The 26,892-nt window shown below is 42.4% G+C and overlaps 1 protein-coding gene across 5 annotated transcripts in view; it reads left to right on the top strand.

Annotated features, from left to right (window-relative positions):
• The window catches only part of LOC134626395 (zinc finger protein 609-like), a 77,476-nt gene extending 50,739 nt beyond the window's left edge, over positions 1 to 26,737 (top strand). For 3 of the 5 annotated variants that reach the window (XM_063472211.1, XM_063472183.1, XM_063472193.1), the window contains exons 3-8: positions 3,951 to 4,176; positions 16,500 to 16,587; positions 18,493 to 20,782; positions 20,916 to 21,270; positions 22,620 to 22,979; positions 23,962 to 26,737. In XM_063472211.1, coding sequence (XP_063328281.1) covers positions 3,951 to 4,176; positions 16,500 to 16,587; positions 18,493 to 20,782; positions 20,916 to 21,270; positions 22,620 to 22,979; positions 23,962 to 24,005 — 3,363 coding nt within the window. In that variant the 3' untranslated portion in view covers positions 24,006 to 26,737. The remainder of the gene's footprint in view (positions 1 to 3,950; positions 4,177 to 16,499; positions 16,588 to 18,492; positions 20,783 to 20,915; positions 21,271 to 22,619; positions 22,980 to 23,961) is intronic. The other 2 variants (XM_063472201.1, XM_063472221.1) reach the window with 2 other exon arrangements.
• The last annotated feature ends 155 nt before the right edge of the window (positions 26,738 to 26,892 follow it).

Below are 26,892 nucleotides of genomic sequence, written 5' to 3'. Positions count from 1 at the left end.
CCACAGCTGATTTATTGTGTGAACACTGGAAATCCAGGCAGAGTTCCCCTTAAGTCAGCACTCTTGAAATATGCACAAGAGCAGTCCAGGATTTTGGGGATTTTTGCCAGCGAGTTAAACATTATTATTGCCAGTTTTGGCTTTCTTGTAGAGCTGGCACAAGGTTTGAGTTAAGAAAAGGTTTGCGTGACACTTGAGCGTTGTGGTTTTTTTTAGGGGAGATTTCCAAATCCTTCTGTGAAGTCTAGCAAGGAGGGAAGAAATCATAGAATTTAGCATTGGCTGAGAGTCGGGTAGAGCCTTGTAATCTGGCAAGTTATGTAGTTCGGTTGCATGTGGGTTTTTTTTAAAAGGCTGGACACAGGGCATTTCAGTGTGTGGTTTTGCATTCTCCAGCCTCAGAGAGAAAGTACTTTTGTTCACTCATCCATAGACAGAACCTGGAAGTGGAGAATTATATTCATGCACTTTCAAAACTGCTCCAGTTTCCACTGTGATTCTGCTTTTTTTGGTTTTTAAAAAATTCAGTTACCTAGTAAATGTTTATTTTATTATATAGTTGCATTACGGACTGGCTCATCACCTGCTGTATGTTTCTGACAGTTGAAATGAAATACTTTCCCTCCCCCTGCTTGGTAACAGAAAAAAATGAAGCCAAAACTCATCTCAGCAAGGTTTTACTTAATCTGAAAATATAGCACGAGACTGTGGAATTCAAGTTCATTAATGGAAATTATAATTGTTCTGGGAATCACCAGCAGTCAGTGTTCTTCATACAAATAATTAGAGAGGTACAATGATTAAAAGGCTTCTGATACTCCTAGAAACCAGGGGAATCCTTGAACCCCACTCTACTGTGACACTCAACCTGCATTTTACATAATTCATTACTAGAGCCTTTCATTAGCCTCCTATAACTCAACACATGCACAAATGCACGTCGTTTTAGCTAAAATAATGTTGTTTTCAAATATGTAGAAAAATATGAAGAGAAGAAGGCCACAATCATTATTACTTGTTAAATTGAAAAGAATTAATTGGACATTTGTATTCCAAGTGATTACCCAGCTAACTCAGAATAATGGTTTGCAGGACTTGTATGCAATATAGCAAAGGTGGGTCAGTCTGTATGAGTAAATAATAATGAAGTGGCTGATTAAAGCACATGTCCCACGAACTGTTTTATCAGTCATTTTTACTGCAGGTTTTGATTGTGTGGACCTCATAGTAGTTTCATTGCGATAAGCAGGTTATTGCCAGACAATAATGTGGTCGACTAGCTTTGGCCAGAAATGTATCCAAGATGTCAGCTCCTAAATTGTGGACACAGTTTAGGAGCAGTTTGAGAGTTGAGTCCATTTAAAGCAGGCCGTGCATGAACCTGTTTATCACCTTTCACCGTTTGCTGTCACTCTGAGGGAGGGTTTATTGTGTGGTCTTGTCTGCAGCCCTGTGCGTCTCCATAAGGCCTGAGAACAGCGTGCGGTGACAGCTTGGGTGATTACCTGTCCTGTCTCATTGTCTCAGTTGGACTGCAGCTTGGCCACATCATGCATCAGAAACTGACACACAGTGATTACTATGTCGTTAGCCCTGAGAGTCTGTCGCTCTCTGCACTCATTAATTTGCTCTTCCTCTGAGCACTGGGAGAAATGGACTATCCACGCTGATTTCACTAAACCATGAAATATAAAGCTTCTATGATGACATGTCTTGAGCTAATATTAGATTTCATTGAAGACTAATGTTTGGTTTTTAAAGCACTCGATTCACAACAGAGTGCGAGTCTTTATTCTGTGATTGATGCACTTCACACAGAATAATTCATAGTGTGCATTAGGGCTGGGCGATATGTCCTCAAATCAAAATCACGATTAATAGAATGTTTTACCTCGATTTCAATTAACAAACAGTTATTGTTACACACGCATCATAGTCCTCATACTTCACTATGTTTGTACTGTATACTCAACTACAAATGCTAGGATATTTTTTTGCTAATATGATGCACTCCAGGTGGTGGTATTACCTTCGGTCACTAAAGCAATTTTTAGCTCAGCTTTCTGCTTTCTTCTTTGTGTTTAATGTTGTCTTTATTGATGCCAAAAATGTATCCAAACAACAGACACAGCTTTTTTTATTTTGCACAAACGGCTGGAGTTGTTCCAACTGGCTCGATGTTTGACTTTCACTCAATGATGTTTCCGTGTCGCGGACTGAATGGGAAAGAGTCACGTGACAACACACTTTGTAGTATGTTTTAAAGGGGATAGTATATAATGGGGCGAATATTAATAGAGTTTAAAAACAAAGCCAGCAAGATTACATCAATTAGAGGCTCTGAATGTTGGTTCATTTTCCATTAATTGTCCAGCCCTAGTTTATATTTTAAAAGTCCCTCTTAAAGACACAGAGACATGGGGAAATGAAAATGCTAATGGTTTTAATTCATGTTTGGCACAGATTTTTCAGTGTTTTTCATGAGGCAAGTTATAAAAGCAGTTCAGCTGTGATAGCCCAAAATGCAAAAAAGCAGAAAAACATACTGACATTTGCAGTAATTGAGCATCATGGTGGTTTTGGATGTAACCCCCTCATTTCATGAAGCATTGCTGGCTGTGAAAAGCTCTACCTAAGTAAAGTGGTGCTTTGAACAGCATTCTGAGCTTGATCAATGCCAGTGTTGAGAAGGCATCATATTGTTTACCGTGGTGAACACTGTTTAGCACGGTAATATTTGATTTGAACAAATGCAACATTTGCGTGGTAATATCAGCAGCAAATGTAACTGGATAAAAAGCATCGATGTGGCTCATGTCATTACTGTTGCAGGTACTTGTTTGAAAAATTACACTAAAGTAGGATTCATCATCTGGAAACGATAAATGTAGCTTTTGTGCTAGTCCCTTTAGTAGAGTTTAGTTTCCCAACACTTCAGTTGTTTCATTCTCAGATTAAATGGTGGACGGACATCCCTAAGATGTAAGCGGTAACTTCACCATCTGCAGCACCGACTTGTTGTAGTTCTCTACATCGTTTTCAGCTCGGAGCAGTAAGTAGATTAGAACAATTATTTAAAGGGGGTACAGACTTATAATCCAACGTGTCAATTGTTGTTTTGTCTTCTAAGTCTAATTGGATCCAGCATTGGCAGCATATTCCCAAGCACTGAGTGGTTTATGCCCAATTAATAAATGTGCGGTGCTGGCTGCGGCGTGGCATTCCTCCTGCAGTTCAGTGCTAATGATTTGGAGCGCTTTAATGTCGACTGCCTTGAATAAAGAGCACTAAGCCTGGTGTCACTCCGGCCCTTAAATCACCATCACTCTTCCTCTGTGCCTCTTTCCCACCTACACATTTTTCAGCCTGCAGTTCTCTCTTCCCCTCAGTCGTTCTCATCGGCTCCCTCCCTTGCTGTCCTTTTCATTTTCCCTCTCCGTGTCGGCCCACTGTCTCTTCATTGCTGTCACAGAGTGTCAGAACAGGTGGAATCAATTACTGACCCCGAGCAGCCCACTCCTTTGCCACAACTAGCTCTTTAATTGAGGAAATTAATGAGTGATCAGTCTGCGAGCTGATTTGGTGTCACGAGCGTCGCTTCGCAGTGTGCGAGGGAGGAAAGCTCGGGGAGGGATTGTTTGGCCGACCTCGTATAACAAATACGGTCCTTTTTAGATTTCCACCTCTGCCTTCCCTGCCTGCTAATCACCACTGAAGCGAGGAAAAACACAGCAGTGCATTGCTAACTGCTGCATCACGCTTTCTGTAATGAAGCTAGCTTTTAAAGTCCACTGAAATACCAGAATGTCCTCGATGCATTCAGCGCTTTGTTCACTTCCTCTCATTGTGGCATCCGCTGGCCTGAGACTCAACATCTGGCCCGTATCTGTTTATAGAGTGGTTCTGAAGTGTGTTTCTATTTCTCTGAACCTCCACTTCTTCCTTCACAGATGGAATCTCCTGTCTCCACGCCAGCTCCACCCCCCCTCCACCTCCTGGCCACAGTAGGCAACAGTGAGATTGCCTCACCGTGCGAGCAGATAATGGTGCGCACACGCTCGGTGGCGGTGAACACATCAGACGTGGCCCTGTCTACCGAACCGGAGTGCTTGGGGCCCTGTGAGCCTGGAACCAGTGTCAATCTTGAAGGCATAGTGTGGCAGGAAACTGAAGACGGTAAGTGGAGCAGTTTAACGTGCTGTTTTGTAAATCTCTTCTCTGTAAAACAAATAAGCTGTGGATTGTGGAGTTAAAGAAAATAGGTAAGAACATATGGGATAGGTTTTTTTTCTTCCTTTTATTTACAAAGCCAGAGCAGCTATGTGTTCACATATTAACATCAAAGCGCTATTGGTTTTTCAAAGCTTTAGTGAATCTTCTGTCATTTAAAAAAAAATCATCTTGCTGTCATTACTGTACATATTTGCCTCCTAAAATGTAATTGGATATGCTCAGACAGCCTCAGGAAATGGTTGTTGTTGGTGGTACTAATGCGTGCTTTACCAGCGCACATGCTGCGTAATATTGCCTAGAAGAATAGTAGTTGGCAGGCAGTTCTTAGGTGGCCTTGATTTCTTTGTTTTTGTTCGGGAGGGGGGGTCTTTTTCTTTTTTTCTTAGGAGTACGCAGACAGAAGTTTGTTGCACAGAGATATCTGTTCTGCAGCAACATGCCTCAAACACAAAGCACTTTTTCTTTTTTCCTTTCTTTTTCTTTTTTTTGTTTTCCGCAAGCCTGCCAGTTGGGAAAATAGTTGGCTCCTTTTCTGCAGTGCAGTCCGAGGGAAATCTTATACGCTCTGAGTTTTCCTCCCTTTGATCGAAAACCTCATACAGCTCATTTAATTTTAAGATGTATCACTATCACACCATCAGGTTCTGCTGGTTCTGAAGAACTGCCCACCCCACTTTATTTTTTTTCCTTTTGTGGATGTGAAATAATGCAAACACCTAATCTTCAAAGCAGCTTGCTCTCAGTCTCTCTGCGGGCATGCTGAGTACAAATCGCCCACACATCCACAGAGCTGTTTGTTGGTTCGCTTGGAGGAACCAAACAGGGAAAAAAAGGTCCCTGCCTCATCAACATTCCCAAAGCACAGTCCCTGCTATTGAGTGGCTTTTCTCCCCTCTCTTTCCTCTTTTTTTTTGATTTTTGCTCTGTACTGCAGCTCTTTTCTGTTACCAAGCATCCAGCCAGTCGCCCCTTGACTCTTGTTTCCAAGCAAACTGAGAGAGAGCTAGTGCAAGGCAAGGGGGTTATGGCAGGGTGGGGGTGGGGGTGGTGGTGCGGCTGCGAGGGGGAGGGGTGGACAAGGCTACTTCTGTTAGTGACACAAACATGGCTCCAAGCCAACACCAGTACTATGTTTGCGCTCCCTCATTCTCTGCCTCCCACGGAGCGGTTGAGCCTCCCTCTCTCACGCGCGCACGCCCTGCCCCCTTCCCTTTCCCCAACCGAGCCTGTCCTTTGCCTGCACTCCGCTCTCTCAAAGCTGCTATTTTGGCTGAAAGAGGTAGTGGTTTGGCCTGATGGATCTGTGTTTTCTTCTGACTCTACTCTATCTGGCTCAGTGGGGAGGATGTTGGTGGGAGCTTTGAGTGGTTTTAAAACCGGCGTGGTGGAGAGTAGCCGGTTGGAGGGCGGGTTGGGCAGACAGCAGGTGTAGCGCACAGGTTGTTGTGGCTATCAGAGCTGTAGACACCAGCAGGTTTTCGAGGCATCAACCCACTTCCTTTGCTTTGAAGCCATTTTTTTTTCAATTAAAAAAAGAAAACAAACAAACTTAAAGGTAGAAGATCAGGTGAATATCATATAAAGGATAAAGCAACGAGTTTGATAAAAATAGAGTGGCCCTGTAGTTGTCTCTTGCGCACTCTTTTTGGTATTTTAGAAATGTATTACACTCTTTGAAGACACAGCAGCTTGTTCACTGCTGACTGACTTGGCCCCAGCTGGTGTGTTTTTAAGAGAGAACTGCGAGCTGTGCCTGAAATGCGCGCCGTTTCTGAACCTTTGCTTGGTGTTAAATTGACAGATATGCAGTAAACCTTCAGTGTAGCAGAGATAATAGGGGTGAATCTGGGCTGGGTCTTGCAATGAGACATTTCTCAATATCCCCCATTGTACTGTGCACACTACATTAAACAACACAAAGACGCGTGTTGCTTCTACATCATTTTAATGGTACGAGCCACCCCCACCCCCTCGACAGCCCACTGGCTAGTCTTAAAATGAAAGAGAACCTGATGCCGCTTACATCAAACTGCGCTGCTGTTCAGCTGCTTTTCCCCTAAGAGAACGTGGACTTCTTGCACTGTGTGGCAGCCGAACAAATGAGAACCAAATGAGGGAATCAGGCGAATCCAGGCAGAGTACCAGGGAAGAGGCAACAAAACTCAGGCCCCAAAGACGTAGCAGAGGCATTCTGATTAGCAGTGAAGTTGAGCAGTCTCCTCTCACCCAACACACACACACACACACACACACACACACACACACACACACACACACACACACACACACACACACACACTTCTCTGCATGACAAGTCTCACAGAGAGCTGTTTAGGCATGCGCTGCGTGTGTGTGTGCATGCATGCGCGCGCATTTCATTTGGCATGCCAACCAACAGCTGCTTCATCACCTCCGCCTTTCTGCCTTGTGGGAGTAAATGAACAACAGGCTCCCAGTAATTGTCTGTGCCTCACCCAAGTCAACATGTGCCAGTGAAAGAAACAGATGAGGAGGAAGCAAGCAACAAAATGTGATTACAGGAGCTGCACCTTTTGGTCAGCGCTGACAAGAATCTTGGCTGATGAGGGCCGGGTAAATTTTTCATCCCGCGTAATGTGAGCTCAGATGTAGCCGGATCTGGATTATGACTAGATCTAAACGGAAGCCTTAATGTAACTTGGATTTCACAGTGACCAAAGTAACCCACTGTGGCTTTAAAAAAAGCACCCTTTACTGCATTTAGTCCGGCACAGGATGGAAATAAATGGATAATATGTGATAAAGTGAGTCTGTGTCATGCTGTCAGTCTGGGGGTGAGTGAAGCGTAGACAGGAGGAAGGCAGGCACGCAGAGCCGTGGTATTTTAAGGCCCGGCACTGACACAAATCCCCTCGGCGCAGACGAGGCAGTAGCAACTCCCAGGGTCGTGTCGGCAGAGCAATGGGCCAACCCCTCCCAGGCTTAGCATGCTGATACCTCCAAATGCCATCTCTAAAATGCTGGAGAAGTTTATTGCTCTTGAAACGCAGCCCAGAACGCCTTGGCTCCTGCCCCAGGGCAGAGGGAACACAGAGGGGGGCCCCTTTGGCCAAACACCGCAGCTCCATGCCAGTGCCAGTGTGGCATTCAAACACACCAACCCTCCAGTACACAGCAGGCTATTCCCCAAGCTGGTCCCACAGCTTCTTGAGCTGCCTAATAGAGAAATAATACAGGCTGCTTGTGATAAATGTTTGTCTCTTGGATTATTTATGCAGCACATATGATTGCAGCATTGCAAGCATTGGCTTTAGCACAGAAGTTAAAAGCCGTTTGGCATCTGCATGGAATGGAGGTCAGTGTGAAACGGATATTTCTGTATAAACATTTGAGAGATGCCTTTTTTCCCCTCTCCTTTATTTCTCCGACCCTGTCAGAGAGTTGAAAAGGGGAATATTGTATGAAAGGAGTACTTGGCTCTATAGCTAACTTGCCAGTTATGCTTCCTTGCTCCTTTGAAGACACCTGTCAGTGGCCTCATTGAAATGTTTTTACAAAGGCGAGCGGTGGCCGCTCTCCGTGAACCCACCTTAGAGGCTGTCCTTGAAATGAGAGCGAACGTTGTCAGGAGGCCTGTAGCTGTCTGCCAGGCCAATGAGCAAGAAGGACATGGAGTGAAAAATCAATCAGAGAAGACCAACTTCTGTTAGCACTAAAGGCTCTTTTCAGAGAAAAGTGTAGAAACGATACTTATTTTTCTTTCTGCAGCCCCCACGCAGTACATTTTCATTTGCCAGTTCCTTAGTCACTTCAGTTTCCAATCCACCCAGCCAATCTTTACCCTCATCAGTGTTCACTGTGCAGTAGTGGAAGTGGCCAATTTCCAGGGGAAAAAAAGGGAAAGAAAATAACACTCCCATATTTAAAGAATTTGCCAGTTTTCCTAAATATGCTGTTGAAACAACACTCAGGGAACTTTAGCCATCGATGGCTCATCATTGTCTGACGGAGCAGGCTCCTCTTGTTAGTCGCTAATTTAGTCCCCCGGTGGTGTTAACAAGATGGCGCCCACGTGTGAACCCAAATCTCTAAAGAGAGAGATGCTGGTAACGGCTCCTATTCTTACTGGCTGACAACTGCATTTTTTTAAGCACTTAAAACCGCCTTGAATCGTAAATCATGTGCCTGGAGGAATTGAAGGCTTCGCCAGTGGCTGTCATAAGATATCATGTTTGCTATATACACATCAAGGAGAACTTGAGTAACGCGCCTTTGGCAGGCCCATCTCTTAATCTCAACACCATCTCCTTTAAGGCAAAACACCAGAGGGGTTGTTTTAAGGGAGACTGTCTTTTAATGGTGGCATTTAAGGAAGCTGGTATTGTCTTCATACACATTATTTCCAGTAATAACTGCAGTTTTTTTTCCCTTCCTCTGGCTGTTACAAGCTTTGCTTGTTTGTGATCTGCTCATCTACTCCCTCTGCAAGAGTAAACACGCATAGCTGCTTGGTTTTTTTTCCCCTTTCTTAGGGAGGAAGAACCTGCTGCATGTGTCTGATAATGTCTAGCTGTGTGGAAAGCATACTAATGCAATCCTCTCTTGCCTCTCAGTGCTGTGAGAGAACTGACCTTCTCACAGGCTGTTATTCTTGTCTGTTGAGAGCGACTTCTCACTTTTACCTCTCGCGAACCGGAGGCTGAACTTTTCAGAGGACTCACTTGAATTCTCTGAAATCTAAAATAAAATCATCAAACGTAGCCTCGTCTGATCCACTAGTCATCTGTAACTTTTTCTTCTCAGCTTAATGTCAGCAACTTTTTTTTTCTCTCCCTTTTTCTTGTAACATGGCTTAAGACTGCAAAGTTTGCAGTGTTCAGTTTCTTCTTTGCCAGGAACTTATTGCACAAAGGATAGTAGAGATGCACAGAATTTACATGAATGTGTTTATGGTGTTTGCTTGTTATGGACAAAATAGCAGTTGTAAGAGGGTCAGTTCAACTGTGACTGCCACTGACCTCTCGCATTTCAGGAATGAGGAAGTGTCCCAACTCCTTTATTTAGTGTTTAAACTTCCTGTTTACAGTTGCATGGTTGTAGTCATTGCAGGTCAGACTGGGAGAGCTGGATGGAAATGAGACCAGGTCTCCCAGATCTGTACCGAGGTCAGATTATATTTACATATTGTATTTATGGTCACATCTGGTTACAGCACATTAGGATTTGTTTTTATTATTGTCACACTGGACTGTGGGTGAAACAGGCCAGGAAAGTGAAAAGAGGCTGGTTCACTGGTTGTTGGTGAAGGTTATAGATTAATATTCAGCTGAGGATGTGCTTACACAATTAAGCATTGCAATAGTTGTTAGTTGTCTTTAGAAATACTGGACAGTTAAACTGTATCACTCGGTAGAAGAAAGCATGAATCTTTTCATAAGGAGAGGCTTCTGGCGGTGACCTTGTGATGAGATGCAAACTTTAATGCCGTCCCCTTCGGCAGAGTTGTAATATTAGCTATAGCTTCCAGCTTCTGTTGGTTGGCAGATGCAGTTCAGTAAAGAGAAAATGTTTCCTGCATGGAGTTGCACACAACAGGGTTGGGGAGATGGTGATTTTTCAGAGAGACATAGCTGCTGAGTTGTTTTTCTCTTCTATTTTTTTGATGTGTTGAGCACCACAAGGCAAGCATCATCGAGTTCCATTATATTCAAGAGAAGGCAGACATCTCTACAGCCCAGTATGTCCCAAACTGGACAAGTCACCCCTAAATATTGATGGATTCTTGATGGATAAATCGTACTGTAGACCCCCCCCAAAAAATGTGTCAGTTTGTATGTTTCAGTGTTTCAGATGAATCCTACAGTTGTTCCCAAACTGCTGTTTGCCCAGCGTTTAATGCAAAGGTCAGCCTTAGGAGATTTTGCTCTGACACTGACACAAATGGACAAGCTCGACTTCGTTTTATGAGCCGCACCATGAAAACGGGCTGTTGGAAATGCACTCCCGACACTTGAATGCTCAAACACTTAATTTGTCAAGGTTACAGTTATTGCTCGTGGCAGCACACAGCTATCTTTTATCTTCTCTCCGTAATGAACACTGGCATTATATTCTCTCATTGTTCTCACTTTCTTGTCTTCATGCAACCTTGATAAATGGTGCTTTTACTGCACAGAAAATGGCGAATGTTCTTTTTTTCTTTCTTTTTTTTTTTGGAAGTTCTACATATTTATATCCAACTGTTTGAAAAGGTGATAATTGCAAGTGCTGGTAATTGTTCACATAAGTTGTTTTTTTTGTTTTTTTTTTAGGGATTGCCTTGTTTTTAATCTGAAATTCCTTTCACACACTTAGACAAACAGAACCCTTTAATTTGGTGTTTTGGGAGGGGAGTCTTATAACATCGCACCCAGTCATTACATTTTCAAAGATAACAAAGGCATTTTGACAAGGTCAGTCAGTGAAAATGCCGTTAACCCCATTGGATTCCTGTTGAGATGGGGCAAAGCAGGGGTCAGCCAGTGAACCCGTGGCCCTCGCAGATTTCACCAGCAGCAGAGGACCTGATATTTTGGCCCCACTGAGGCCTAATGAAATGTGTTAAGTGGGGAGGAAGGGAGTTTGAAGGCAGGGCTAGGGCACGGTGGACACCATTGCAGCACACAAGCTAAGCAAAGCAAACGGGAAAGTTTGGCGCTTCAGTCGGGGTTCTGTTTGTTGTTCAATAGCATTGAAAGGAAATGAGTGGTGAAATTACAGGTCAATTCCTCTCATTAATGTGGATTTCACTCTGCCATCCTGAGTGACCCTATTAAGGGTGACACAGGGAGGGAGGGGGAGTAAGAGGGGGAATTGCAGGAAACCATGTTTGCGCCACATAATTCAGACCCTTTTCTTCCACCACACAGCAAGCCTCCCTTTGAAAACAAATCCCAAGTGAACTGCAGTTTCAAAGTGCAAGTTGTATTTTTTTGATCTTTGAACGCCAGTCTTGTTTCTTCCCCCGAGACAAATCCAGTGAAGGAAAGAAGGGGGGGTGGGTGGGGGTGTGAGGAATTGTTGGCCCACACAAACACTCATCTGTAACTCTGTGTGTGTGTAAACAAATGATCACGCATGGAAAGTTCTCCTTGTGTAATTTGCTTTCTGCCACAGGGAAATTTGTTTGGGTTGTTATGTCGAGGGCTTTCCGTGTTTAGACAGACATGACATTGACATCTTTGTCCTAACGGCTTCAAAATGATTCCAAGGATGAAAGTGTGCAGATAAATTCAAACAGCTTTTCAGTTCCAGCTTTGAAACCTGATCTTGTTGCATACCCTTGGGCATATTTTTGATATGGCTAAGAAATTCAGTGGATTTCGAAACTCCTATCAAAACTTTATTGAGTAGCTGAGTCGAAATTACGCAATGTAAAGTGTAATAAATGTTAAGCATTAAAATGAAAGCATGAAGCATCAGATTTTTTTAATAACCTGCATAAATATTAATTTTCTCAAAGATGGAATAGTTGTGCAATCAGCTACTCGTGGCATCAATATACAATAACGGTTGCTTAATGAAGTGTAAATGTCATCTACTCGGTAGTGCAGGAAGAATTTGGAGTGTTGCTCATAAAGTATCATCTACAGTAAATAATTACCATGACGGAAGAAATTTTGAAATATTTGCAGGATGACAGTTGTGTAATAGAATTTTTAATCCTTGTTGCTTTTAGCATGGGGCAATCCAGGCTTTGTTTATCTCTGACACACTGATACTGTGGAGCTTGCAACTTTACTTACCAAGCTCTGATACAACTACTGAAGTGTCAGCACTGAAAACGTATACCAGTACTCCCCATGATGAGGAGTGAATTTTAATTACTTAGTAAGCAGGTAACACTGTGTGTAATTGATGCACAACATACACACTTAGTCTTTTTTTTCCCCTCTTATTTTGATATATGTTTCAGCACACCTTGTTTAAATGTCCTTGAGGTGTCCCAGATAACATTGAAGGAACTACGTTATTAGCATTCAGAGTAGGTTAGAAGCAGATATCTGAGCTGACCCAGAAGCCAAGGACCGCTGACAGGATTACAGGGTTGCTTGGCTTCAGCATGGGAAAGCAGCCAAAAGGAAGGTACCTTTGTGGGGGAAAAGAGACAACAGCAAACATGGATTATACAAAAGGTCACTGTCACTGACTCTGAACTATTGGAGTAGAATACACTAATGTGCAAAAGTCTTAAGCCACCCTTCATTTCTTTATATTTTACTTCCAAGTAGCCAGATATAATTGTTTTGGTGTGATTTTGAGCAATAGATCTCCAGGTTTTCTGAAGGTCTTTCAAAGTTTTTCTTTGGGCACTGACTACTTTTTTATTCATTTTCAGTCTAGTCATTGTAACTAATCATTGTTAGAGGAATGTTTGTTTTTTAGTTAGCCACTTAACAGTGACCTATTCAGGCAGTAAAAAGTCACCTAACTAAAGGAATGACAGATAACTTGGCAAAGATTTTTTTAATTTTAATATCCTTAGATACTTTGTAAGTAGCAGTCCGTAAACAAACAAACAAACACAAAACTTGTTTTCATTTCTTTTTAGAACTTATGAAAAATGTTAAAGATAACAGTGTACAATACATAAAATAGTACTTTTTGCACCAACAAGATGATTTTCAAAGAGCTATTAGCTGAACACTTGGAATATCTCAACGTGGTGTTCAGTGAGTCCTTAAACAAATCTGAGGAGGACTAAATAAGCAGCAGGCCTAAAAAAAAATTATCTGCATGTTTTACAATATCTGAAAGCCATGTTTTTAAGAAATAGGGAGGAAAAATCCAGTAAAGACCTGACATAGGACTTGAGAGATGCATCTGGCCCTTCTACTGTTAACTGAAGTCTCGTCAGAAATGATCCCAATGAAAGGGTGGCTGTCAAGAAGCAATTTAGGAAGGGAAATAGGGAGAAACGGCCAGGTTATGCCAAATTACACAAGAACTCTACTGAAAATCAGTGTCAACAGGTCTAATGGAGTGATGAATCTAAATTTGGACATTTTTATTTCAAATCAGTATGACTATGTACAGAGGAGGTCAGAAGAGAGGTGAGTGTCTACAGCCACACACAGAGGAACACCTCAACATTATTGAAGTAGTGTTGGATCATCTTGACAAAGAACTGAACAAAAGGCAGCCAATATCCAAAGTAGAGCTCTGAATGTTCTTCAAGAAGCCTGGAGGACTATTCCTGAAGACTACTTTAAGAAATAACAAGAAAGCTTGCCTAAGAGAGTTCAGGGTGTGTTGAAGAGTAAAGGCGCATACAAAATATCGGCTTACCAGGGTCATACAATTAAAACTATCAAGTACCTTAGGCTTGATTTAGACTTCTGTGGGAAATCTGCATCCTAACTTTCTTAGTAACCGGAAACTCCTTTTATCTGGTGCACGTCAGGTTAAATACAAGGTTGTGACGTAGGGTTAAAATAGGGTTCTGGTAGATCTGATGTAGAAGTATAGTTCACATGTTGCTGTGACATTGTTAATGATGCTGTTTGTCATCACTGAAGGGAGCATACAATGATAAACACATTCTTTATGACCCTCTGACACTTCCTGTTGCATCTCCAATAGATTTCCAGAATGTTTTGCATTTTATAGTATAATTAAGGTATCAATTTACCCTTTACTCTGACCGATCATAATATTTCTTTCCAGTCAATCAGCAAGCTATTTAGACTGCAAATGCAAATTGATCACGCCATCTATTCTCATCACCTGTCCTCCACTTTGCCTGCACAAGGTTAAACATTTGAAACCCTACACTGTGATCTGCTTTTCACTGGCTGACACATGATAGCTGTAGCTGAGGGAAAGACGGGGAAATTCCTGAGGAAAATCTCATGCAAAACAGCCAGTGTCAAATAGATTGTGGCTTAAGATTTATTTTCCAACAAGACAGCGATGCTTATCACAAGATAAAATGCGGCGTGGAATTTCTTCAGAACAAGATTGTGAAAGACCTTGATAACTGAGCTCAGACCTGAGTCGTGATGGAAAACCTTTGTAGTGGCTCAAAAACGGTTTTAGAGATAGCACTCATTCACTTTGATTGAGCTCAAGTAAATCTGTGTTAAAGCTGTTTGCTTAATATACGTGTCGCTTTCTCTTCCAGGCGGTCGTGTCAAAATTCTTATTGACTCAAGCAAATGGCAAAGAAATGTGTATCTGAGAATGCTTTTTTTCCCCTTTTAAGTGTCTCGATCAGTGCTGCTGGCATTACTAACACTTAATTCCCACTTAAGCTCATGCATTGTTCCAGCGACTGAAGACACAGTCAAACATAAAGACCAAATGCTAATTTTAAATCATTTAACAACTCGTGGTGTAATTTCTAAACCCTTCTCTAGAGAACGCTGGGAAGGCTATATCCTGCAGATCATGAAAGGCCACTCATTCATTTGCCCTGCCTTGATTTACATCCTGCCACGACCAGCTGCCAGAGCCATTTTGTGCTGGAGTGTTTGGAGAGCTTAGGGGGGGTGGGGAGAGGGTGCTGTTGAAGGCGTTTCAGAAAAGGTCTGGGTTCTTTTAATGTGACAGAAATCTGAACTGGAGAACCTCTCTTTGCGCAACACACAGACACACACACAAATGACATTTGCAGTTGGATCTTGCCTGGACCCAACATTCATGCTTTCGAGCCATAGATTGAAGGAAGAGACTTGTAGCCAAGTGTCAGCAGGTTCCTGTAAACATATATAAATGCCTTATACACTCGCTGCTTTATGCCAGAGGCAGCAAGAGAAAAATGAGGTCTGAACTGTGACTTGAACTCTGTGTGTGTGTGTGTGTGTGTGTGTGTGTGTGTGTGTGTGTGTGTGTGTGTGTGTGTGTGTGTGTGTGTGTGTGTGTGTGTGTGTGTGTGTGTGTGTGTGTGTGTGTGTGTGTGTGTGTGTGGGAGGGGAAAAGATTGTAAGCCAGGGATGGTTATACCATTTAAAAGAGGAAATGAGGGTGAGGGTGAAGGAGAGAGGGAAAATAGGGTGAGCAAGAGAGGTTTCCTAAGCTAATAAAATGTTCGGAGGGATGGAAGCTGCCAGCCAGCATTCCTGTGCCATTAGATAAGTTAGCTCACTGCAGCCTCCAGTTTCTCTGCAGTGCTGAAGTGGCAAGCTGAGGTCACCAGCAGAGAGAGAGGGGGGATGGTGTGGGCAATAAATTCAGAATGTGTTTGTGCACAGTCGTTGCTCCTGAACCACTGTAGCCGTTTGGTTGATGATTCACTTCTGAATTTACGGGTCAAATCTTCGGATTATCCTTTGTTTGCCTCCCGTCGCAGCGTCCATTTAAAACGACCTTCAGCAGGAGCCGCCGTGTGAAATGTGGCTTGAATTAATATGAAATGTACTCCCGCAGTTAAACATCCACGTACAAGGATTTTAGTTAATGCAATCTTGAACGAATCTTAATTTTATCTCTAATGTTAGAATCTCTCATTTTAGACTGTAAACGTGAGCTCAGGTGTCACACTTAGCACAAGTGGGATTGTGTAGCTCACACCGAATGCTACAATATTCACATGAGCCAAATAGGCAACGCAGAAGCTTCTAAGTGTGACAGATTGCTGCAATGCCACTGAAGTCAAGAAGCTTTCCTTGTACATTCATGTACAGTCTGTCACAATGAGCCATCCTCACTGAAATCTGTTGAGCCCAGGAGCTTGTTGCTTGTTTTTCATAAGCTGTGGTACTGCCTCTACATTCTCTCCAAGGTTGTAAATTTTTGGGCTACAAAGCGAGATAGAAGTTTTGCCGAAAATATTTGCATCTAAGTAATTGTCCCTCAGGGAACTCTCTCTTTTACTTTGAGATGGCTTATTTAAATCGAATGGGTGTTGTGTGAGTATTTCCCGGTAAAATCTATGCGATTGTTCTCAGCGAGACCTGCTGCAAGTGTCTATTTTTACAGGTTTTACAATACCGACTGCAGCTGAGTCTGTTCCAAGTCATTTAGAAGATATCAGTCAGTCTTGCCCCCACGGCTTTACTGTGTGAAGAAGATTAAAAAAAGGATCCTTTGAATTGTAAAACTGTCTTCCATATGACACCCTTTAGCGAAGATTAACACATAGTGCATTATGGCTGTAGCATCATTTTCCTTACACTTTGCTGTTATGTAGGGATTTCACAGTAAAATATTCTGTTTGGTATATGAGCTGTATTTTATCCACCTCCTTTGATGTATTCTAATAGGTGGTGTAAGATAAATATGTAAATCTTTGATCCTTTGTTTTACAGGCATGCTAGTGGTCAATGTTACTTGGAGAAACAAGACATATGTGGGCACCCTGTTGGACTGTACACGGCATGACTGGGCTCCCCCGAGGTAAGATGCATGGCTCTATGCAATTCTTTATTATTATTATTAGAGAAAGCAGGGTTTGCATACTATTACATTTACTCTCCAACATTTGGTGCTCGGCCTCTTAACCTTTTCATATTCTGTTTGATATAAATGTGCTGTAGCAGTGTCAGGCTTGAGGATATAAAGCCTAATGCATCAACTTGCCACTGGACCTACAGAGTACATGTTAGTCCTTACGTTGAGCCTGGAGAAACAGGATTCATTAGCAAACAGCTGATGTCCCAGGAGGCAGTAGTAGAAGATACAAAGATACTCTAATTAGCCAGATTGCAGAATCCACTCAGTGAACTGACAGCTTTTCCTCAACGCTGTAACATTCTTTATCACAACGGCTGCAATTTCTTAGATCACTGTTATGTGGGTGGTAGCATGAGGTGTTGTTGTAATTTCTGGGTATTTGCCTTTGTTATGCAAAATACACAGTGTGTGGATTGTACCAGGCACACTCACTTTCATTTGAAACACCTGCACTGTATCTAAATGTAAATATAAATCTATATTTGAAATGCATGGTTAAGTGCAACAGAAAAAAATCAAAAGAAATCAAGGATAAACCAGTGCTAATGGAAAACAAGAAGAGGCTGTATAACACTAATGTATCACAGTATATTACAATAATGCTCAGTACATGATGTTTGCTGTGCTGCATTTGGACTGAGATAATCTTGCATTTGCAGCACAACCACATTAGGGACAAGCCATGAATAAATCAGAAAGCCTTTAACAGACTGAATGTAAACTTGGGCTTGTAATGTGTCTAAATTCCAGTACCAGTCAGTCTACCGATATATTCACATCCCCTGCTGAGGTTGAAATTTTTTTGGAGAGACTTGCAGGGGAAGCTGTGAGTCATACCAGCCCTGTGTCTGACTTTGTCACAGGCTGCTAACCTTCACTGCCGTGCTGAAGATAATTGCATTACTGTTATGGAGAGATAAGGCCAAACTGCTATTTTAAGTATTTGAATGACTGCGTGTTTTGATTACCAAAGCAGCTCGAATGTTCATGGCTGTCTTTTCCAATGATGCTTACATGTCTTTCATTAGGAATGTCATGTTGCTTTGTTTAAAGTGCTTACTCACTTGTTCAGCACCAAATATCAAGTTTATTATGTTACAAGAGGAAAAAGAGGGGGACAATAGTGTATCTATTTTAGTATGAGTGACATTGTTTATTGTAACTTTAACTCTCCGCCATTATTGTCCGTGCCATTAAAGTTATTACCGATGGGACTTCGTTTCTGTTTTCTGAGTGTTCTGTGAGATAACATAGCAGTATGGCACATTATGTGGCACACCAACACAGTAGATAACCTTGTGTATGACATTGCAAGTGAAAATATAAACAAGTCATCCTCACAATAGTTTTAATATTGGTCTGGCCAAGCACAACCCTACAGCTTGTTTGTGGAGAGATTAAAAAAAGAAAGCTTTAAAACCATTGCTTTAAAGGTCCTTAGAGAGCATCACAGTTGCCAGAAACTGACCCTCTTTTCCTAGTAATGAGGGCAACAGCGGTTTGCCTTCCAGATACAAGTGCATTTATCATAAAATCATTTGTGACATCTTAATTACACACGGGTGATTTCCATTAAGCGAAAACAACTGACTGCACCGCTGATGAGATTTGTCATTTTTCTTGACAGGCTGTTCTTGTCATGAAGCCAATTATATTTAGAGTAATTTAATGGTGTGAAATAATAAAATGAAAGTTGAATGAGGTATTGATTGAAGTGGTATTATTAGGTTTCCACAATGTTAATTTTAAAAAATCATTAGTCGAATTTCCTTTATATTATGTACCATAATGTTGATAATTGGCACTTGACAATACAAATCTAAATGAGATCTTTTAACACTGTTGCAGGTTTTGTGAATCCCCTACAAGTGATCTGGAGATGAGGAATGGTCGCGGTCGGGGTAAACGAATGAGACCGAATAGCAACACTCCTCTCAACGAAAACAGCAACTCATCAGACAGCAAGGGCACCACCAATAATAAGACACGCGCAGCCTCTAACAGCAAGGGTCGGAGGGGCAGTCAGACACCATCAGAGCGCCGTACCCCACCAAACAGCAACACCGAGGACATCAAGGCCAGTCCCTCTTCGGCCGGAAAACGAAAGACCAAGCCAACCTCAGACATGGAACCCAATTCCAGTTCAGAGGACACAAAAGGCAACAAACGCATGCGGACAAACTCCAACAGTGGAGGGGTGGGACCTACAGGCCTTCCTATCCCTTCTATTAAGACTGAGCCACTTCCACCTCCCCTCGATCGTAGCTGCCCTTCCCCTGTTCTTATTGACTGCCCACACCCTAACTGCAACAAAAAGTACAAGCACATTAACGGTCTCAAGTACCACCAAGCCCGCGCTCACAATGATGATGACATTAAGTTGGACTTAGATGGTGACAGCGAATATGGGGAGGACTCAACTCTCCATCCTGAACCAGGAAACTGTAATGGAGCATCTATCTCTCAGAAAGGATGCCTGTCTCCAGCACGTTCAGCCACTCCAAAAGGCAGGAACTTTGATGCTCAGAGTCCTTCTCCATCTCCTGGCAAGTTTGGTTCAAAACAGAGTAAAAAGAAAATTGCTGAAACGGATGCTGAAACAGGCGGTACACCGATGGATGGGTGTGAGGATGGGCCTTGCCTCACAGATGAGGCTAGTAACGATGGTATAGATGATAAGAGAGGATCAGAAAAGTCTAAAAAGGCTAACACAAGTGCAAAATCAGATAAGAAAAACTTGAAGTCACCACGGCCAATTGGCCCTGGCCCAACAGCAACCCAGCAGATTTACTCTTTTCCTCCTGGAAACCCAAATTCTTCCCCGGGGCTTACCCAAATGATGCAAGGAATCCCTAAGAGTCCCCAAATGAAAGGCACACAGCCTAAACCCCCTGCCATTGGAGATCCTGCCTCCAGTAGCTCCAAAGACAAGAAGAAGAAAGACAAAAAGAAAAAAGATGGTGGAAAGGAAGCTGATAGCCCCAAGCCTCCAGGAAAGGGAGGAAAACTGGAGGAAGGAAAGCTTCCGTACTCAGAGCCTTGCGATCAGGGGAATAAGGGGGAAGGGCTTCTTAACGGCTCGTCAGAAACTCATCAAAGTCGCTTGGCCAGTATAAAGGCTGAAGCCGACAAGATTTACAGCTTTTCTGACAACGCCCCAAGCCCATCCATTGGTGTTGCCAGTCGAATAGATGGTAGCGGGATGCCACAGACTCTCACGCCACTTCACGTAGTGAACCAGAATGGTGCTGACAACGCTTCAGTCAAAACCAACAGCCCAGCATATTCAGACATTTCAGATGCTGGTGAAGATGGTGAAGCGAAACTAGAAGCTGTTAAAGTCAGGACAGAGGACCAAGCCATCAGGGAAAGTGTCAAAAAGGCACTGTTTCCAAATCAGACACCCAACAAAGATTCTCCTTACTATCCCGGGTATGACACTTATTACTCACCCAATTATGTCAACCCCAGTCCTGGTGGGCCCAATCCAGGTACAACAGCTGCCGAAGGTCAGGTAAAGATTAAAAGGGATGATGAGCAGGATCAAGTTGAGGAAAAAGTCAAGGTTGAGGTTCATGAAGATCGCAAACCTGACAGCACTGCTCCTGCACAACAGCAGCAGCAACCCTCAGTCATCCAACAGCGATCTAACATGTACATGCAGCCTCTGTACTACAACCAGTATGCTTACGTCCCTCCGTACGCATACCATCCTGATCAAGCCTACCTGATGAGCACCAACCCAGCCTACCGGCAACAGTATGAGGAACGCCAGCGACAGATGGCTGAGCAGCATCGTGCTGCTGAGAAGAAGTCAGATGTGGCCATGAAAGAGCGAGAATCTTCCATGAAGGATGAGTGGAAACAAAAAAGCCTGATGCCGCCGAGCCTTTCCAAAACCCCAAGTCAGTCAGACCTTGGAAAGGCGCAGCAGCAACCAAGCAAATCCAGGGATTCCCCCTCAGAGCCCACCTCCAAATCCATGGGAACCATAAAGGGGGAGGACTCAAAGTCCCAACAACCTGAGGGACTAAAGATGAAGCTGACTGAAGGAGGTCACCATGGAAAGGAAGATCCCAAGCAAGCACTTGAATCCAGAGGTCAGGCAGGGCTGGAGCAGGCCATGTGGTTCAGACAGGTAAGTAGCAGTCCAGTTCAACAGTGCTAGAATATGTTTGTAAAACTGTTGTGATAATGCTTTGTGAGGTATGCACCACTCTAGTATGGTGATAGTGATTTTAGATGACTTGGAGCTTCTTTTCTGCCCTTAGCAGTACCCTGAGAGCCAGAAGTCTCAAGCAGAAGATGAGCACCAGCAACAACATGCTCGATGGAAAGACCGGGAACATGATCGTAAATTGAAGGATGAAAGGCCCAGGCCCAAGGACAGTCAAAGTGGGCCCAAGGAGGACAGCAAAGAGAGCAGTGATCCCAGAATCACTTCTGAAGATCATCGTGCTATGAGCAAAGACTCTCGTTCTAATCCCCACATGCAGTTCTCATCACCACTAGCACAGCACCAAGGCTACATGCCCTACATGCATGGTTACCCCTATGGACAAGGCTATGACCCCAACCACCCTGGATACAGGGGAATGCCTTCGGTCATGATGCAGAATTACCCAGGTATGACCTTGGATTTCTTCCAAATACAAGCAATTATGAAATGTAGCATGAAAAAATGAGAATTTTTGCTCTTTTACTTTTTGATAATTCAGTGTATGTAAAGATTCATTTGGGCAGCCTGTTGGAACTGAGTTTATCATTGTTGGCTGAATCTGTGAGGGTTTTCTGATTAGTTGATTCTTCTTCTTTTCCATCATAAAAACAGCACTTTTTGTGTTGTTTCACTAGTAATTGAGGTAATATTTAATAGCTTCATGAAATAATTGCAATCCTTTGGTACAGTTTGTTAGAAATGAAGCATGGCAATGGAGTCATTTTCAAGGCAATTACATGATTTAAGTCAAAGAATGATTGTACTCCCTAAGAGGCTATCAATAAAATTACATGTGTTGAAAATGGTGTAGAGTGGGGGGAAAAATACATTTACTTCATTTTGCAGGATTGCTTGCACTTACAAATACTAGTAGCATGGTTGAATTTGTGTTAATCCACACATTCCTGGAGGATCTGATGTAAATAGCCCAAATATTATAGTCTTTATGTAGAGTAAATGATAGTAGTGTTTTTATACCAACGTGGATGTCAGTGAAGAGTAGGGATGGGAATTGATAAGAATGTAGCGATTCTGATTGTATTATTGATTGTCTTTTGGGTTGTCATTCGCTCTGTTTTTAGAGTCGCCACCAAAATTACATTCATGCAAATGTATTGCATGCTGTGGGTCAAATGTTTGTGCGTTTTTGTTGAAGCTTTTACCCTCATTGCTGTGATCAGTGTTGGAGTCGTGACTCAAAGTTATTATTACATTTTATTTCTTAAAAGTAATGCACTACATTACTTTATTACTCCCAGAGAAAAAGTAATTTGTTATACTATTCGTTACATTACTTTCATGTCACTCTGTAAAATAGTTGAAACCCACCGTTTTATAATCACCATTTAACAAAATAAACCTGAGGCTACAACCCCACACACCAATGAGAACATATATCTCTAAGACCTTTCTCTTAGTAAAAAACAAAGCTGACCGCACAAAGCAAAGAGGAAAACCAGCACAAAAAAGCAATCACCGCACTGATTCTGCTTTGGCAAGTGCAAGAACCAATAACTGGGATCGATAGGGGATAGCCAGACTAACAATTCCAAGGAATTGGTCTACTGAGAACTAGTTTTCTATGAAAACCGGTTCTCGATTCCCATCCCCAGTGAAGAGATATGTGAGCTGTGCAACTAAGTGGTTAGTTACCAATGTGTAACTATTGCATTGTAATCTTAACAGTATTTATCTTCATTTTGTATTCCATATGAACCTGAATATGTGGATCACTAATGTTCTTCATCACTCTCAGGTTCTTATCTACCTGGAGGTTATCCCTTTTCCCCATATGGGAGTAAAATTGCCGGAGCTGAGGAAGGCAGTGACAAATCTCGTGCTAGCCCTACTGTCACCAAAACGGCAACAGACTCGAAAGCCCTGGACAACCTACATCTGCATACCAGCCAGTACAAGAGCAAATCCCCCACAGTAGGTGACAAGCCACCCCACGACAGGGAAAGAGAGCAGGACAGGGGAGCTTCAGGAGACAGGGATCGGGACAGGGAGAGGGAGCGAGATGTGGACCGACCGCGATCCTCACCCTCCCAGCGGATCATGCCCTCTCACCACCACCTGGGATATCCCCTGCAATATGACCTGTCCTACGCCACAGGTAAATCAGTCATCCCATTTCACTGTTCACTTCTTTCAGATGCAGCAGACTGTTAGAGTAAATTAAACATGTGACCATCAGGTCTTCTAAAAACGAGCATGAGAAGGAAATATACTTTAACTGCTTGTCAGCCATCAAGCAGCAACCCCTTCCTTGTACCCACCACCAGCAACTGACAGGGAGGCAAAACACAAGCCTACTGAAAGCAGCATTTTCAAACAAATGCAGGTGGCAGATAATGTGCGTCACACAAACAGTCACACAGCAGCTCATCTTAAAAATACTCAGGCAGCAAGTTAGGAGTACGTGCAGAGATGTAGAATGTCATTTAAAAGTAAAATGTTGTAAAATGTATGTTTCTTTGTCATGGCTTTATATGTCATGGCTTTCAGAAAGATGCAGCAACCTGTAAAAAAACAAAAAAACAAAACAAAAAAAACAAAGCCCTCACTTCTCTGTTGCAATCTAGTCAAATATGCAGCACAGCTTTTAGCCTCTCAGCTCATCCATTTCTAAGTAGGTCCTCTGAGGACAACTGGATCATGGTGTTGATAATAGAGATGTTGAATGAGCCCAAGACACAAGTCCACTGCAGACTGCACTGACATCTAGTGGCAGCTCATTCAAATTACAGTGAATTTGACAAATGCCTCTGTTCTTCCATTGCAAATGCGTTGCCTGTATTAACATTAAGTGCAGTTTTCACAAAAGGTTTTGATGTTAAATGTTTGTATCAAGCTTCTTTAGGATGTAGTCACTGTTAAATTGTATCACATCTAACTCATAGGTGTTTCTACTATTTTGTCCACCTCACTTATATAAATCAGATACCTAATGCATAATGCACCGGAGTTAAACGGCACCACAAATTACAGCCTTTGTGATCAGCAAAACCTCAAGTAGAACTGACTATTTTCTCCACACACTTTGTTTTTTATTGTAACGTGTAAATAAATAATTCTTTTCTTTGTATCCTTCACAGGAAAACCTGACCGTCACACCTCAACCCTGCAAAGATTCATATGACTGGATCACATGAGAACAAGATCTCCCGGGTGTTACCTTTTAGACATCAGTTGAATGGTGTTTCTATCTATATTTTTTAGTTCTTCAGGCAGACTGTTGTTGCTGTTGTTGTTGTTTTTTTTCTCCCTCCCCCTCCTCTCGTTAAAGACCCCAAATTCTCCAAACCTTGGTCTGTACCAGAACTGATAATATAACCCAGGTTCAAAGCCATCACTCTGCCCTGTCACGCAGAGGAAACACCAACCCGCTGATTATCTAGTCTTTGCACTGTCAACAAATGCAATGCAAAAAGAGACTATTGGACTGCCAGAACAGCTTTTTGTTGTTGTTTTTTGTTGTTGTTTTTTTCTCCTTGGACTGCATTGTTTCTTGTTTTGTTCTTGTTTTCTTTTTTTTTTGTCACACGCAGAAAGAAATTGGCAGGGGATTTTAGGAAGTTGGGTGGCTGATGGGAAAGAGGGGTCAAACTAAATTAAAGACTGTTTAAAAAGAAAAATGATTTAACGTTGAAATTGTTTTCAACTCTGTCTTTGGCTTCTCGTATGCCATGAAACAACAGTATATCCTTAACTTGACAAATGTTTGGCTATATTTCGTGGGGAGAGGGAATATGGCAGCAGCTGCTTTCTTCAGAGACTTGAGAGCCTGAGACTGAAGTTTTTGTTTTTTGTTTTCAACTTTCCATCATCGTTTCCCCATCCTCCTCGAACCCTCACGTCGTGTTTCAGGGATGATGTCGTCACGTTCTGCGAATGGACCGCGTACACCTCAACGGAGAATAAACACTATTCATGTTTCCTTCACTTCTGCTCCATATCATTGCGCTCATCTTTGAATGTGTCTGATGCTGGTATCGGTCCCGTCATCTTTTCCTCACACCGCAAAGGGGTCGCCTCCGTTTTTGCCACTCACTCAAACAGTGAAGCCACATTAGCGAGCAATCCGTTCACGGGACGCTCCGTCGTCACGCTCATCGGGCTGCTGGTGTGTGTTCTGGTGTTTTGTTTTTTTTGTTTTACTGTAAGATTGTGCTTCTTCAAGCTTGTCAAGTTTTGATTGTTTCCTGTAAACAATGTGAAAATTCACCCATGTATTTTTCTGCTGTAATATAGACTTTTATCCTACTTTTATGTGCATAAATGTTTATATTTATCCCAGCACGCAACTGCTTAAAAAACTGTTAAATAGCTTTCACTGCTGCGTTTACCATTATGCGCTCAGATGGTCACTGTTGCTGTGGAGTTCCTGAACGTCTTGTGTGCTTCTTTATTTGCCCCCACAGGCTTTGCTTGACCTTAAACTTGGTTCACATCTCCACTCATCCTAACCGAGCAGTGCGCAGGTTGATTCGTTGCAGACCTCTGAATTGCTGTCTTCCAGCTCCAAAAACAACAGTTCACGAGTTGTTTCCAGGACTTCTTCAAATTTGGCCGCTCTCCCCTTCAGGGTCATTCCCTGGTGCACTTCTGGGCTGCTTTCTGTAATGCTTCTGATTTTACAACATTTGACATTAGGACACCATGAATTCCTGTCTCAGTAAGGAGTTCTACTGTAGCATGCTGAGGTGGAAATAGCATAACCTGCTCTGGCACCCAGCGCAATCCCTTGTTGAGAAGGTTTGGCTCCGTGCAGCTTTTTCTACTTCCCCCAAAATAAAAATCAAGTCAAAGGGTGACTATTTTAACACATCGGTGAAGACCGCACGGGCACAAGTCTGAGCAGGAAATAAAGAAATGAATAAAAAGCAGCCATGCTAAAAGCCCTGCAGTGCTGTACAACAACATGACCTTGATGGGGAGATCAGGAAGAGTTTCACAGGTGAAGTCTTCAAACTCTGTGGTTGTACGTTGCAGTGACAACAAACTGGAAAAAAATCAAATGTCATTTTTAGGTTAATATTCAGTGTGAAAAGGCTTAAAATTTCTCTTGGTGCTTCGCTTGCTCATGTGGCTTCACCTTAACACACATCCACCTCAGATTCTTTTTTAGCTTGTTTTTATATATATATATGTTTGGGTTTTTTTGTTTGTTTTTTAACTAGCAGCTAGCTTTGGATTAGTCTAAAAGTAAGCAAATGAGTCTGATGCCTCAGACAGCAGTTTTAATTGTTACGTTGTTGCCTATGCTGGAAGGTCAGTTTATTAGCACATTAAACAGAAGAAAACTATTAAAAAATCCAGCTGTTACTCTTACAAACATGAACCAATCAGATGTTCCAAAAAACAAAACAGGAAGTGTGAGCCAGGCAAAATGTGGAGCGACATGAACATCGTAAACTAAAGCGAAACGGGAGTCGGGAGGCTCAAAGCTGCCCAATGAGCTCTCTGCTTTCCTTTCAACCTCTTAACACGTGGTCCCCTTTTTTTTTTTTCTTCTTCTTCTTCTTCCTTTTTTTTTTTTTTTTAATTTGCAGACGTGTCCTCTTGTACCAGAGTTCCCTCTTGGCTTTATAGTACAGTTCTCTTATACCTCAGGGGTTGTAAGTGAAATTCTATACACATGCTACTTGCATAGATTTGAGAGGGATTCGGTTTCTCTGTGTTGGGGGAGGGGCACATTATCCACTCTGGGCTGGATTTGATGTGCTGGTTCATTCAGGATAGGGCATTGTTAAAGGTTCAGTGTGGGCTGTGGCTTATGAGCAGTCTTAATGTTCCTCTAAAGGATTATAATCTGAGTGGAATATTGACCATGTTGTCATTAAATTTAATTTTATTGATTTTTTTTCTTCCTTTTTTTTTGGGAGGGGGGGGGGGTCTATACTTTTAATGTTCCTATTGTTGTCGTTTCTGTTTCTCTCAGTAAATACTCTACATGGTCAAATCCCTAAACCACCAGTTAACGTTGTGTCTAACACCCTCTGACGTCGGATGTTAGCTGCTTGTTG

Source organism: Pelmatolapia mariae, linkage group LG1 (genome assembly GCF_036321145.2).
Source record: "Pelmatolapia mariae isolate MD_Pm_ZW linkage group LG1, Pm_UMD_F_2, whole genome shotgun sequence".
Taxonomy (NCBI): Eukaryota; Metazoa; Chordata; class Actinopteri; order Cichliformes; family Cichlidae; genus Pelmatolapia; species Pelmatolapia mariae.
This window is presented reverse-complemented; position numbering and strand designations above follow the sequence as displayed.